Genomic DNA, 15,385 nt, shown 5'->3' on the forward strand with positions numbered 1-15,385 from the left:
ACTTGATGTCTCAATTTTTTACTTGGCAAGGACCTCGAGACCTGTAAGGCTATAGATTCCGGCTCGGCACTCGTTGGGCAGGGTGACTTGCTGGCGTTGGAGACATTTTGCCTACTGGTAAGCTGGAGGCGGTTGTACTGACCTCGGACATCCCATACCCCAAGAGGTCTCAAAGTCTCGCTCTGAGAGGGCTATCTTTCTCTCAGGAAGTCACTCTCCTCACATATTTTTCTCGTCAGCGAGGCACCTCTTGTAATTCATCCTCGTTCCACTGCATGATCAGGCTCAGCGTCGTTGAGTGCAATTCTCCATGTGAGTAGAGAGCGGGGGCGGATGATGGGGGGCTTAATGAATCCCTGCATTTGTGCTCGTGTTGCATGTGGGTCCTACCGTTGGCCCGTTAAATTTAGCTGAAACGGAGTTGAAATGGCTCAATTTCTTAAGCAACCTATCGACTCCGTTCGGCTATTTCCACCCGACACTCTGGGAGGCGCAAATTGATCGCTAGACAGTCCGAGCGACGAGTAAAACATGGTTGATACACATGGTCACTCGACTGGTGCTGAATGGGTCCAGAACGCCTATGTTTGCCCAGGGCTATCACATTGACTCGGGACATTTCTTAGTGGCTCGATGTGTTCCATGGTGCCTGTACACGTTAGTTTTGGACAATATTGGATGATGTTGAGCACTTTCAACAACCAGGTACGAGTTCCAAAGAGCGGGAAGGAAGGTTGTCATTTCGCGGGCGTCGAAGTAGGTGTTGATAATTACCCTGCTTGAGATAGTGTCCGAGCAAGAGCTATGATACGAAAGAAAAGGGGTAAGTAACAAACCGAATGTTCAGAGCAGGGGGTTTTAGGTATATTACCGCTCTTTCGCCTGTCCACCACTGTCTCCTCTGTGTCTGCTATGAAGATTTGCGGTCAAAATAAACCTCCATTGAAGCTCAATCGTTCTGTTATCTGGCCATGGAAGACACATCAAAGTCTAGCAAAATGTGGCGTGAGAAACTGCGTCGACATAAAGATCGTCATAGGCGCCACGATGCTCGGAAAAGCTCCAATGATTACGTCTCTCGAGAAAGAGATGGCGTGGAAACCAGCGACGCTTGTTTGGCTGATACCGAGGAGACGAGCAAGCAAGGCAACACCGGCTTGAAGCAAGAGGATCTCGACAACTTTGTGAGTTTTGTTATCCTAACCAAGCGAGGACCTATCCTGACAGACTATTAGCGAGAACAATTGGATGGCTATGCGACGCTTATCGCCAATTTGTCGACACTGTGCAGATTCCTGACCAGTCGAGCTCCAGCATCGATTCTGTTGCAGGTCGAGGAGCTCTCCAGGGCTAGTCCGAAGCTGCTACCATTTGTGAAAAACGGGCCCCATACCGCCATCCTGCCACAGACTGAATTACCTTTGCCCATTGACTTGAAGGAATGTGATCGGCTAGTCAGTTGGTCCGATCCTGCCGGGGGATCTACTGCGCAGAGCTCTCCAAACTCAGAGATACGTGTCGTTCAGCGCTCACAACCGCTCCAGTTGCAGCCACAGGGTGTCAGACAGTCGTCAGCAACGGAGGGCCACGTACCGACAGCTCCGAAGGATTCCGCTGCTCAAGCGTGGACATCCCAAGCTGGCTTGACCAGTAATAATGGCTCTTCGCGGGAGCTGGTCGGACAGAATCCGCCCGAGCGAGGCTCGAGTGGGCAGCCATCCATGCCAGCCTTGGGCCATCCTGGGATGGTATCTGGCGAACAGCAAGACTTAGCCCCTCAACTTGCTGTTGAACCGCAAGCCCTCTCAGATATTATGCTGGCTGCACGGCAGCCTGGTCCCGCTTCCACTCTCACTCAACAATCACCATATGCTATCGTACAGAACCCTGTACATACCGCCCAAAATGGGCTACTACAGCAGACGTATTTAGGGCCCTCAAGTGCCGCTCTTCAACGCAACAGCGGCATAATATCGGCCCCAGCAGCGGCACAGTTCTCACACGTGGGCCTTGGGAACCAGAGCATCCAAGCTGCAACGCTCCAGCCAAATCAACTTAGCACCATTTTGCCGCAACCCGCGCAAGGACTATCACAGTTGTCAGTGCTCTCACAACCACAGACTGGACAAGTGGTAGGCCATGGGTGGCCTGGTTCAGTACAGTCACAGCCTGTGGCTCAGCACACGCAGGTTCATCATCTTTCGGCTCCCCAAACTACAAATGGATATTCCAATACATGCCTTTATCAGCCCATGAACAGCCAGGCAGTGCCTTCCATTGAACAGGGAAACCAAACACAACCAACTCAGGCTCACATTCAAGGGCTGGATAACCGTTCTATGATCAACAGAGGAGTAGAAGTGACGGCAACCGCTGGGCAACCGGCAGTGAGCGCTGGTGCCAGCCAGTGGTTGACCCCCACGCAGGACATGAACGTAATATCAGGTCATCAGGACAATTACCTAAACATGTTAGGGGCATTTACAAATACGTTGGGGTGATTGTTAGAGACAAATCGGATTACTGGTAATAATGTTAGCCATCAATGTCTATATTACAAGATCTATCCATTGTGCAGGCTGTATGGCGCTTAAACCTTGTCCATGATGGCCTACACTGAAAGCCGCCGGCGTGTAGGGTAAGCTTCAGGCGCCGACACCCTTCCGCATCCGAAGGCGCCCCGATAAATGGCAGATAAATGCCAATTAGCTGCTTTCTGACCTCTCCCAGTGACCAATGGTGGGCGAATTGAGATCCCTCACGACTACAGCTCCGTTCAGAACCCGACATCTCTGGGCTTCTTTTAGTTATATGACATAAGGAAAACTGCTTAAATATCTGTTATAAAACCTTACACTACCTGTATGTACTGCTCGTAAGCAGAGCTACGCCCTAAAGTCCGCAACGATTTTGCAGCCGCGAATATCTGCGCCCTTCCTCTCAAGGCTGAGGCTGTTGAAGCCCTCTTCAAAGCAAAATATGATCGGCTCGGAAAACAGCAAACAAAGAGGTGACGCGAATGCTTACATAAATGGAAATATTGGCAAATATGATGATCCTGTGTTACATGCCTGAGATGCGAATTAGAAATGCGGCGGGTGTTGCGTCCAGCCTGCAAGCCAGCTCGAGCATGTTTATAGTATATCAGAATCAAGGAGAATCTCCGTAATTTAAACCCTGCCCAGCAACATCTGGCCGCGCTTGAGCCATTACTGGCTAGGACTAGACGGTAGGGCGGTGATTCGACAATTGCATTGGCTCATAGCGCAATTGCTGATTGCTCTGAGGTGCCTGTCATCTCGGACAAAGAAAACGAAGAGCGAAGGATACTAGCTAGTATAGTATAACCGAACAATTTGATCAGCTAAAACTATCCGTGGACCAGGCAACTGAACTTTTGCTTTCACTTTACGTATACGTTATCATCCTCGTACGGTCTGGGCAACTGGGATTAGATAGGCGTAGTGTCGTGAAATAAAGTCGTCAATGCGCGGGCATTTCAAGTACGCAACCCACTTATTGAGGCTACAGTGTTGGCGTAAGTCTGCTTTTGATATTGAAGACCAGCGAGAGGAAAATGGAACATAGGTGGCTCGGTGAAAAATGCATGCCTTGTTCAATAACTATTTATAATATTGCATCCTCAATCTGCTCTTTCGGGGCACAGTTTAGTACCAATAATTGAGTTTAAACATGCTTAGTATATTTCTCCCCGATACTATCCGCAGGGAGATGGCCTATCTGAGGAGCGGTAGCGGATGATTCACTGAAATAAAGCCCTATAAAACGTAGAATCCTGACGTGAATACTGGCGGGCACGCCGTTTCTCCTAAAGACCATTCCTGCTTAGTTGACAGGGCAAAGACACAAGTGAGGAGTATCATACCTGTAATATTCGCTCTGTTCACCTGTCCACAGGCTTATCTTCCCTAGTAAATGCATGAGTGTCAGGTACGCTGGTACCGGCCATGATCCATAACAGTGGCCGACAGATATAAGAGCAGCCCCTAGAACGGACTCAGCGTACACGAACGGTGAGTTTGCATTCTTAATAAAATCTCTCAATGGACCCATTGTCCCTAAAAGGAAAATTAAAGCGCGCGTGTACACAAATCCATGGAGAGGCATCATGCTAGAATGATAGTGAACGGGATTCTGGCTGTAGTATGCACGTATCACGAGTAATGGCTGCATTATTGCTCCCGCTTGATACGCTGGCCCTATGATCGGTTAGTATATCCGCTCGAGGTAAGTATGATCGCTACTCAATCATATCACTCACTTGTGTGAGGAGGGTAACCGTTGGGAAGATATTTGACCAAGGCCAGGGATGTCACTGAGTGCACACAGCATGCTGTAACTGCCACTAGTGAGCATCTAGAGTTCCCGTAAAACATAATCAATTCCAGTGCCCCTGATATGATATGCCAAAAAAGTCCTAGGACATGTTAGCCTTGAAATGCAGTCATGTCTGAAAGCGGGGATTACTATACCTTGACATCGAGTTCGGTACACATTCCCTTTATTTAGCGCATGGTAAAGTAAGAAAACCCCGTACAAGCCGAGGATGATGTAGTCGGAGTCATTTGTCTGAAAGCGCACACTCATGACTGCAAAAGTAAGAAGGAAAGGGCTGAAATGAAAGTTGCTATGCTGATATTTTGAATGCACGTAGGATACAATGGTCAAGGGCAAGCGGCGGGTTTCAGTCCGTTATGCTAGGTACGTCGTATGATAAGTGATGGAAATTCAAACGTTATTTATACGCGGAGTGAAGGCATAATCAGAAAATCGGCCCTGGGCATTCGCTATCGACCATAGGCTTACGATTTGTTTTGGGTGGTGGGTCAACCGCACTCTGGTTATTTCCACAAGAATGTTTATTGCAGCCTTTGAAACAATCCAAGCTGAAATGGCCAAATTGGGAAGACTTGTCGTGAGGCAGCGAGCTTACCCCGTTCACCAGCGAATCCGTTGGTGCCATGGGTAAAATCAACCCGCTGTACTAGTCTCCGGTGCGTGTCTACCCTGCTGTTAAACTTTTGGTATGAGCACCAAGTTCCCTCATACCTGTGCTTGACAAGTAATCAAACCATGCCACAATCTTCGGGTTGAACGCCGCAAAAATGCTGAACAAAACCGATAGGTATCGAACGCCTACAGCCTGTGATACGGGGGCTAATAACTCACTTGCCTGTATAGACATGTGCTTGGGCTATATACCAGTACGGATCTAAAAGCGCCCTTGTACTTTTGCACGTATGAGCTTGCTATATAGGCTCAGCAGACCACCATCCTTCGAATACGTAAATCCATATTCGTGAAAGTACCCGTTCCCAGGAAAGCCTGCCTTCACACGCTATGTCTGCACAGACGAAGCCAGATATAGAGTCGCCCTCAACTTGGGAAGATGCTCGTGGTCACATTTTCATGTGCATAAGTCGACTATCGTCAGCAAGAGCACCAGCTTCAGCGTCATATCACAAGAATGAAGAAAAGTCACTGTTTGCGAAACAGACCTTTACCAGGGGCTTTCAAGCCTGTGTCATTGTCCGGTACCTGCAAAGCCCAATCGGTCAGCATTTAGAACCTGCTCCATAATATATTTACTAATCATTGACATACAAACGGCGCTTATGACGAGCTTCTATGGATACCGGGGGCATTCGAGATCCCTTGGTCTGGGAAACAGACGTACCGAGCTACCAGAGCATATGTTTCCACAGATGACTCTGTATCTATAGGTGTGTATTGATGATCTTCTTTCATCTCTGCGTGCATTATGCCAATGTTGAAGAAGGCCAGTACTGCAGAGCAGGCACGAGAGCTAATATCGTTTAGGACGGCGAAACTGGAACGTTCCCAAGATGGTAAGTGCCAACATTATTTGTTGCCAACGTTTGTGTTAACGTAAACCTATACTGCTAGCGGGCGAACTTCGAGTTTACTCCGTCAGAGTCAGGCCACCTGCCATATAGTCGAGTATCCGTATCACCTTTTGACGAAAAGGAACCATTTATGCAACTCAACCTTCAACCGATGTTTCTCGGTTCCCGCCCGTTTCTACCTCTCAACACCAAATATGTTCCTATAAATTTTGTTTTTGACTTCCCTCCTCTTCCAGAGTGTGAAGACAAAAGTCATCATGCGCTGATCGGGACCAGCGACTGGAAGCAGGTTCGTTTGGAAATATCCGGGATAGCTGGAATGGTCAAGATAACCGGGGCAATGGGGGATGGAGTCCATTTCCCGCGATTGGAGCAAAGGTCCCCTTGGTTGTGGTTAAAGAACGCGAGAATTCGTATTGAAGGTGTCCAGGTCCAGCCAGAGGAGTCGGGAACGGGGCTATGGGAGACCACGGCGTGAGCAACCACAAAGTTTACTACTAGCAAGTTGAGTTTGTACAGTGCAGTATGAAGGTGCCCGTCAATATTAGTCGGCAGGAGGTGGGAAGGGAAATATTATCAAATGAAGAAGAGAGGGCTACAGGCCCAAGTCCTGGAGGATATCCGACCTCTTCACATAATACTGCACACTTTGCGACTGATTTCCGGAATCTTACTGGGGCTGCACTGAACCCAAGTTTTAGCAACGACGACAACAGGCCCGTGGTGGAGAGAGAAGAGCATTTCCTATTCGGGAGCAAGAACAGGGTAATGGCCGCGGAAAGCGGCTTTCATGGTTGAGATGTACCAGTTAGTGAAGTCCTTATCTATCGAAAAGGCCAGAAGTCAGTGGTTGGCAAAGACATGGCCAAACGTACTGCATTTGAATTTCGCTGGCCCACTATCCTCCCTGTGAAGCGTTAAATCCGTAGATATAACAATATTCTATATATCAAATGGTCAAGCTTTCGTTATATTTTCGAGGAACGGCGTGGTGCGAAACCTGCACGAAGGATATGCAGGGGCTTAGGCGTCCAAACATCAGCTCTTCAGATACTTTACTTAGCAAATCTATGGGACATTCATGAACTGGTTTTACAATACGCGAACACACTGTTGGTATATGTTCACCTGGTTCAGCCTGTGGGCTCGGCTTTCGATCATACTGTAGGGCACCTCTCGAATCTGATCTATCTTCTAGTTTCTTATAAAAAACCTTAATTCTAATTGGGCCTTGATTATTTTAGGTTGACTATCGGTGAAAGATGGGCTTTTGATGGGCAACTTCGCCAAACAAAATGCTATGACGCGGTGAGTGAAGGCCGGCTGTGGGAAATACTAACAAGAAATTATTCTTTCATTGCCCATCACGGCTAGGGACCTTGCGCCAGCGAATAACAAGTATAAGATAATGGATGTATGAGGCCCAGACTGCGCCGCTAGGCTATAGAGACCCATGAAAGCACGGGAAAACTGCCTAACTGATTTTTCCTTCCCCAGAATCCGCAAGATGATCTTAAATCCTACAGAGGATTAACATTGTGCTCAAAAATCGACGTGAGAGGGTCAAAGGCGCTGTAACCGAATCAATTATCACCTTCGGTTGAACGGGTATAAATCAACAGGGTGCTATTTACCAGAGATGGTCACAATTGACCTTCAAAGAGATTAACAACTAGAAAGACTTCCCATCCAAGTGCCACCAATAATACTAGCTTTTCAGTATCCACAACCTACGATTGCTTTGGCGCGGCTAAGGCTCGAAATCTGATGTTCTATATTGCTTGATGAAATACAAGTTATCTACCTCTAGTTCGCAGCTCATTTCCCAGACCCTCTAGTACTTCCACAGAACCTTCACTGTGACCTTCCGTGGCCCTCAGGATGCAAAGCCAAGTTGTTCAGAGTACAGCTCTTGCGAAAGCTAGAGAGAGCTCTAATGGCTTCAGTCTTCATGGCATTACCGACGAAATTGAGTATGAATCTTGTCAGGGCACAGAGGCATTGCAGTACCTGGATGTCTCCAATATGCCGGTGCTTCATATCCTGAGAGAATTGCGGAAATACACTCTAGTTGCAGAGCGGAAGGAGAGCTTCGCCCTACACCTTGGTAAACCGCTAATGGCCACAGTCCTTTGTGAACAAATAAGTGGGATTTTTTCAGTCAGAACCCCAAATGTCGTTGATGGGCCACACATATCTTGGGCAAAGATTGTCCTTACTCTAGGGCCTTCTCCTCAGCTCCTTGATGGCATGGATCCGATTACAGTAAGGGGCTCTCTGATTAAGCTGGCTGAGCCAGATCGCGCGTTGCTTCGTTCGGGTCGACCATGGCAATTCCTCTCACCCTGGCCAGAGCCGAAAGATCGTGAAAGGGAACTATGCACAATAGATAGTACGTTGGAAGAGATCGAACGGATCAAAAGTCTTGCAAGTGCAGGTATGGCAATTCTTCTACAAACATTCAGATGACTTGCTTCATTTCCTTTTGCTTACAGGTTCTTGCGCAGCCTTTTCGGTCAGTCAAAAGATTGAGAACCAACTGCGGTCTCGAAAGGCCACTTTGATTGATGCTGAGACGTGTGCGGCTAATAACCTAAATCGAGCCACATTCGCCCAAGCGACAAGTCACCAAGAGGGTATTTCGGTACAGGAAACTCGGAGTTTTTCCGCGCCTGCGGAATATTCACGTCTCCCGCCGAAGCCGGATCGGCCAGAGTGTCAGGAGTCGGAGCGGCGTACAACCAGGGAGAGTTCTCCACTTGACGTTGACGATAGTAAAAAACAAGAGGAGTATCCGAATTATCCGTCTCCTTTAATCCAGTCCGTGAAGGTTGAAATTAATCAAGACCCATTGCTAAAGGACGGGACGGAAATCGATGCAGCTGCTTGAGAAGAGCTTGGGGGACCGCGTACGATTCCAAATTTACAGCCGATAAGTGTCGTATGCCAAAAAAGGATGTTACATCACGAAGCTGCAGTACACAGTGCGGGTACCGCACAGAGACTGGTCGGAGAAAACTGCCTGCCTACGCCGAACATAGGCAGACAATCCTTACGCTCATACCCAGGTCTATCAACAGGAGGCGGCCCCGAGAGAACTGGCTCATTATCGCCACTTAAACCGGATCCTTCACTTGAAACGAAGGGAGGAATTTCTGGTTCCTGCACCGCAGAGCCCGAAGCACGGAACCGGCCTTCAAGAGTTAAGCCATTTCCCCAACAACAAAAAAGACAGACACACAGGACAGGAGAGTTGAAAAGGAGGAAAGTCGCACAGTAGTTGTGGGGTCATGCTTCTGCAGCACAATATAATTCAAAAATCTATTGTAATTGCTTACGAACGAGGAGCCCTACTACGACATACCTTGACGGATTGCATCTTGTGCCAATATGGGAAAATTATCAGAGGCTTAAAGTCCAGTATCTGCCTAGCTTCTCTCAGCTCGCAGTTCAGAGACATATCAAATCAATCTGCAAAGTGCGAGACGACTAAGTAACGTTCAGTAGTGTATTGACTCAGGCAACCCTATCCCTTGCGTTCACCCGTTCATACGAAGTTCAGTCCAATGATGGGTTTAAGCTGAGCACTATACTATATCGGATGGGATACAGTGAGCTGATCAGAGGCCAGGGTAACCTGCTCATGGTATTGCCCCTTAACTGCGCCATCATTTGGTATCCAACGGCCAGCACGGCGGAAGACCAGAACTAAACCCCACTGTTTGCGCCCAAGAGAAAAGCTGTTGACCTCTTTACCCATCTTAAACTATGTACTAACTGAAGATTCTATTCAACCGTCTGAAAGTATATCCGCCATACGGATTGAAATGGTGCCTAGAACAGCTGTGGCCTAAATAGAATATAGGATCTTACAAGTTTCTGTGCTAAGCAAATTATGGTTCAGCTGCATTGTTGAGCAATTTGCAAGAGTATTTTTGTCCCAAGAATCATTAGGGGTGTGCAATACCTACCAAAGAATTTTCATTGCATCTATAAATGCCACTACCCGTCCATTCAATTCTTTTTGTACTACAGCGGTCCACACCTCTTCATCAGGTTGGAAAGTCTTCCTCAACATAACCTTACTTCATCTAACCCCCTTCGATTTGATATATCAATGTCAACAAGCTACAACCCGTGGGTGCAGTACATGAAGGGGATTGCATTTGGCCCGCCTGCGAAAGGCGTAGGCATTACCGCCGAAGATCAGTATTCCGACACTGAGGAGAGCTCTTTGTTAACCTTTGCCGACGAGATGTAGGCGTGTACCAGATTACAGGCAGGCGATATGCTGAATTGAAGCAGTGACAGAATCCAACAGGTCTTGGTGGAGTAAGCTTACTCTCCAACTGAGCTCTTATGATAAGGGTATTGACTCGATTTACTAGGATGAAGGGAGACATCTGGTAAGACGAACTTTTAATTTCCAAACGGGCTTCTTGAACGTTTAAGGTTAAGCCGCAATAGTGGATTGAGAGAGGAGATTAGCAGGTAAGCCTTGCGGTTGAATACTGTATTATAGATTACCCCTTATTAACTATTCACGTCTTTAGGATTGGAGAAAACGTCCAGTAAGGCTTTCCCATATTTCCGACTAATTTGCAATTAACCAGTTGAAGGGATTTAGATGAGATTAGTGAACGGTAAGTTGATTATTTACTCCTCTTCGATTCAAGCTAGTTCGCATGTTCATGACGACGTCCGAAACTAATCCTGAGAGAAGACATACAGCCGATATCGGGTAAGGAAAGTACTACAAAAGAGAAATTATTGCCGCTGATTCAATTAAGCGAAATCCGCCGTTACGTATTTCTTATTTGGGACCATGTCAAGGATTTGACAAAATGGTCGCGTGAGGCACAGGAAACGATTGACAGGAAACCATGAATCTCCCTATTTAGTGGCCTTCTCGCATGGAATAATCGCATAATGGGGGTGCTTGATCTTCAGGCTTTAGCCGCCCAAGCGGAGTGACATATGAGTGGCTAGCTAGAATTATTCCCCAAAATCTGGATGCTCACTATGACATAAACATTTCCGTCGGCGGGCCAGGCTTGAATAGTTTTTAGGAGTACTGTACTCGGATGCCTCGCTGACCTTTATTTAAGTTTATCTTTTGGTAACTTCTTTTGTTAAGCGTTCAATCACCTCCTGGTGCTGTTTAACGTACTCTGAATGTTCCTGATGGGCTGATTTCCAGGCATCTTGTTGCTTTCCTGATGAGGAACTAGTATCACAGGATTGACTGACCTCAACCAGGAAATGGCTTAACATATTAGCCTGGAATGAATACCAGCGGTCCATGTAAGTAGCGGAAGCGGTGATGTATTTGTCTCAGGTTTCTTTTATTTCAACTTCTCCCGAGCCAAGATTGGAAGGAGTCCAGACTCTGACTTCGCTCACTTACTCCTCCGGCAAATCAAGAGCAAAATGAACGGAGGTGGCTGTACAGGGCTTCCGAAAACCGATGTCACCATTTTAATCTCTTTGATTCATTGAATATATGAGATTCTCTGGGACAAATTACGTTTCCGACTGTCGCCGTCAGGAGAACTTCTGCTTATACAGTATCTTTCAACTACTGTACCCCCAATTGTCTGATGGATTAGACGTGGAAGGGAATCGACTAGGAGAGTGAATTAGATAGTATAAACCGCACTATTACGGCGTTTACCAACCTAGGGAGCGTCTTTAAACCCTCTGCCTGCGATGATCTTTCAAGAATATACGTCTGACCGGTGTTCCAAACCCTAACTAATTACGACAACAACGCTTCATATGTACTCCAGGCAAAATTTTGCCGCTTTGATGCAAAGTAGACCACTCTTACGGCGCTGACGTTGTTGTGATATTGCTCGACTGGTTTCAGAGTCACGCTTCTCGATCCAGGAACATTTATTAGCTGTTCTAGACATCTTGTGGTTCAAAAACGTGGTATCGTACAGTATGCTTTTTAAGGGCCTCCGAAATCGTGAGATTGAGGGTGAGTAAGTATTCTTGCCTCGGACGAATGGTCATATCAATCGACTGAACGTAATGGAACCAATATGCGCCTGTTGATGGCGCCTTCCTTCAGGCCTCTGCAGCGCGGGAGGGCCTCATTCTTAGCTTCATGGACTATAAAGGGGTGTCTGCGTTGCATGTACTCCTTCCCTTGTCCATGATTCCTTCTTCTCTCAACGGTCTCTCCTTCTCGCAAAATGGACCCGTTAGCTATTTATGCTATTATCGGTGGCGGTATTTTTGCGGTTCTTTTCTTAGTCCGGACTCTCTCTCTCCTTGCCGGCTGTGAAGATTTGTTTTCTCGCCTTGTGTCTCGACACCTAACGCTACCCTTCGTCACACGTAGACATCGGCTCTTCGGTCCTTGGACCAGAGCCGGTGTGATTCTTCATTTATTATATGCTGCAACCAACGTTTTTGTTGTCTTCTTCAGAGCCGAGTCGTTGCCTGGCACTGGCCGCCGGGCTGGAAAGTTGGCTCTAGTGAACTTGATTTTTCCTTTATCAACTATCCACCTAGCCTACCTGGCCGACCTCCTTGGCATCAAATGGAACTCTTGTCAAAAGCTTCATCGTGCTACTGGCTGGATGGCAGTTGCCCTTCTATCATTTCACATTATTACGGCAGTTCAGACTCAGGGCTTTACATTTCGACTCCGCGAACAGCAAAATTTGTTTGCTATGATTGTATGCTATACGCTTCCACCACTGTGATTTAACTAAGCTGTGATAGGCTGCGATATCACTTGGTACACTCGCTCTGCTTTCAATTCCATGGTTTCGTCAGTGGTCGTACGAAATCTTTCTTCGTGGACATCAAATTCTTGCTGGGATCTTTGTCTACGGGGCTTGGCTGCATCTCCTATCACAGAGCGCTTCTTCAAAGATATATCTGTTAGTCGCGCTGGGATCTTTTGCGCTAACACTATTTTTAGAACTAATAACCATTTTGTATCATAATGGTCTATTTGCTGGCCGTGGTACTCCCAGAGCTATAGTGTCATTCAGCACGAGTGAATCTGAAAAAGACCCGGCGGTCAACGCTGTCCATATTCGCGTTCTATTGCCTCGACCTGTGAAAGTAGAAGCTGGACAGTATATCAATCTCTGGATGCCTTCTGTCAGTTTATGTTCGTGGATGCAAACCCACCCTTTCACGGTTACGTCGTGGTCCAGAGGCAAGCAAGATACCATGGAGCTTCTAGTAGAGCCACGCACCGGTTTCACTGCGGATATTCTTCGCCATGCCCCTGATGCTGCGGGGAGCTCACTCTCTTTCCTGGCTTTCTTTACTGGACCTCATGGAGTGAGTGAAAAAGCTAGTGACTACGAGAGTATTCTAGTGTTGGCCAGCGGATCTGGGATTGCCGTGGCAATTCCGTACCTAAAGAAAATGATCTATGGTTATAACACCTGCACCTCCCAGGTTCGCCGGCTACATTTAGTGTGGCAAGTAGAGTCTGTTGACAAGATGACGCCTGCACTGTCTTTGATAAATAAACTCCTGAAGGATGATATCGTGGATGACGGCTATGTCTGTGTTCGATCTACGCCCAGGTGTTCACCTACGGCCGACACTGACTACCATTTTAGATATTTCATATCTCGATTTACGTCGGCGATGACATTGACGTGAGCGCCGGCATTGAGCAGAATGGATTGCCGCTTGGCAAACATAAGAGAGTTTATATTTACCATGGAGTGCCTGATTATCGAAGCATTATATCTCTTGAGGCATCCGGCGACAAGGTTGAGAGATTGCCCAACATTTGGGATGAGCAAGGTCGGACATTAGTGATGGGTGAGATTCCGGATTTCCCACGTGGAATATGTGCTGACCGTCCTGGCTAGTCTCTGCAACAGACGACCTTCGGGATCACATACGGAAGGTTGTACGAGAGTGCCTGCACCAGGGCGTAAAGCTCACAGAATTAGAGTATCAACCCAGCACCGATTAACGCGAACACGCTGAGTTGGACCGAGACCGTTGCGGGCGCTCCGGGATACAGAAATCGAAGGCTTCTTCTATGATAGTAGACGTACAGTATCTAAGAATGGAAAGAGGGAGAGAAAAATGACAAAATTTGAAATAGAAAGAATGTTCAAGTTATCAGCCTGGACTGACGGCACCCTGTATTTAGACTTAGTATCCTCTACTACTGCTTTCCCCGCCCTACGGGACATGCTAACATGCACTTGGGACCTTCCAAAAATTGAGGTGTGTCCTCGTCTCTATTCCGTTTTTGTTCAATTTATGCATGCGTCGGTCCCGCAGAAAACTATAACAGACATTTTGCTTTGCACACCATTCCATTGATACTTCATTGTTAAGCAGTGAATGGCCCTTGCCAAGCCGTGGGAACTTTCACCCGCCGCCGCCGGGCTGTCCATTATGAGACCGACTGATAGAGCTGCCCGAAGACCAGAGTACGTACTGTACCACCAACTCCCATAGCCTAGAACATGTAGCGACGCCTATAGGGCTCCTATTTCCAATGCAGTCTAACTAACACACTCTCTTTGCGATTCGCCTCCCTTGTCAAGTCCTAGCGGTAGGATACCACAACACCAATAAATCCATTGGCACACTGCCGCCAACTGACTACCCTTATTCTATCCTTGGCAACGACGCTCATGGGACCTGCTACGCCCTTTGGCTCTGACGCCATTCCTTCAACTTATGTATCCATCCTTTTTACATACAGTACTATGTTAATGAGTAAGTTCCGCTGCTTGCAGTTATGCAGGGTTGGCAAAGACGGCATGGAGCTTCAAGCAGATTCCCATGGCAGAAGGTAGTCTCCTTGCACAGGACCCTTTAGAATGCTGCTGCCCTTCCTAGACTGTAGCCAAGCGGATACGTTGCCGTCATTAAACTCACTTCGACTTTCCTTCACAGGAGGGGCGAAGAAGGGGTCGTGGATTACTACAGACTGCCCGCAGCCGTCAAAAAAAGGCACCGGTTCCTAGTTGCCTCAAGAAGTGCATTGCACTCAAGTAATTTTGTATTATCTCAACTGTAGCAGGCTAGAGGATCATGGTGTTCTGGGAGTACATTAACTTTTGCTACGTTCATCCTTGCTGCCTGCCCCGAGGAGCCCGATACACCGGAGCTAATGATGTCTCCCCGTAGCAATATCACAACCAACATGCTTGTACCTTGATTGAGAGCGTGTGTCTTGCTGCATGACACTGATGCTGCACTACAGACACTGTGTATGCTCTCCACCGGTGACTCCTCTTTCCTCAATTATCTCGGACTCATAGTATCAATGAAGGTTTCAGCATCATCCAACTCAATGCTTCTATAAATTTTACTTTCTGCATCCGCCTGGTTATTCTAGTTAGTAAAATGCCTTTCTCAGGCAAGAGAAACTGGCTTATGCCTCTGCAGTAGACCAGGAAGCTAAGACAGGCCGGATATTTGAGGGGGTATGGCAGGCAATAGTAAATGCTGAATCTCTTGCAAAACAGAAAATATCTAATAATCTCCAG

The 15,385-nt window shown here is 47.3% G+C and overlaps 4 protein-coding genes across 4 annotated transcripts; 3 read left to right on the forward strand and 1 right to left on the reverse strand.

The window, feature by feature from the left end:
* Positions 1-998: 998 nt before the first annotated feature.
* On the forward strand, positions 999-2,501 carry BJX68DRAFT_267332 (uncharacterized protein; the record flags this gene model as incomplete). Its single annotated transcript, XM_071045798.1, has 2 exons — positions 999-1,184; positions 1,236-2,501. The coding sequence occupies 2 exons, from the start codon at positions 999-1,001 to the stop codon at positions 2,499-2,501; spliced, it is 1,452 nt and encodes a 483-aa protein (XP_070898521.1).
* Positions 2,502-3,846: 1,345 nt separating this feature from the next.
* Positions 3,847-4,608, reverse strand: BJX68DRAFT_255606 (uncharacterized protein; the record flags this gene model as incomplete). The annotated part of the gene is made up of 3 exons (XM_071043069.1): positions 3,847-4,220; positions 4,283-4,438; positions 4,494-4,608. The coding sequence occupies 3 exons, from the start codon at positions 4,606-4,608 to the stop codon at positions 3,847-3,849; spliced, it is 645 nt and encodes a 214-aa protein (XP_070898522.1).
* A 753-nt stretch (positions 4,609-5,361) lies between these two features.
* On the forward strand, positions 5,362-6,366 carry BJX68DRAFT_255607 (uncharacterized protein; the record flags this gene model as incomplete). The annotated part of the gene is made up of 4 exons (XM_071043070.1): positions 5,362-5,550; positions 5,645-5,744; positions 5,842-5,870; positions 5,929-6,366. 4 exons carry the CDS (start codon positions 5,362-5,364, stop codon positions 6,364-6,366), a joined length of 756 nt encoding a protein of 251 aa, XP_070898523.1.
* A 5,722-nt stretch (positions 6,367-12,088) lies between these two features.
* On the forward strand, positions 12,089-13,848 carry BJX68DRAFT_255608 (ferric reductase family protein; the record flags this gene model as incomplete). The annotated part of the gene is made up of 4 exons (XM_071043071.1): positions 12,089-12,577; positions 12,624-13,424; positions 13,484-13,691; positions 13,742-13,848. The coding sequence occupies 4 exons, from the start codon at positions 12,089-12,091 to the stop codon at positions 13,846-13,848; spliced, it is 1,605 nt and encodes a 534-aa protein (XP_070898524.1).
* Positions 13,849-15,385: the final 1,537 nt, after the last annotated feature.

This window comes from Aspergillus pseudodeflectus, assembly GCF_044049435.1.
Source record: "Aspergillus pseudodeflectus strain CBS 756.74 chromosome Unknown BJX68scaffold_24, whole genome shotgun sequence".
NCBI lineage: Eukaryota > Fungi > Ascomycota > Eurotiomycetes > Eurotiales > Aspergillaceae > Aspergillus > Aspergillus pseudodeflectus.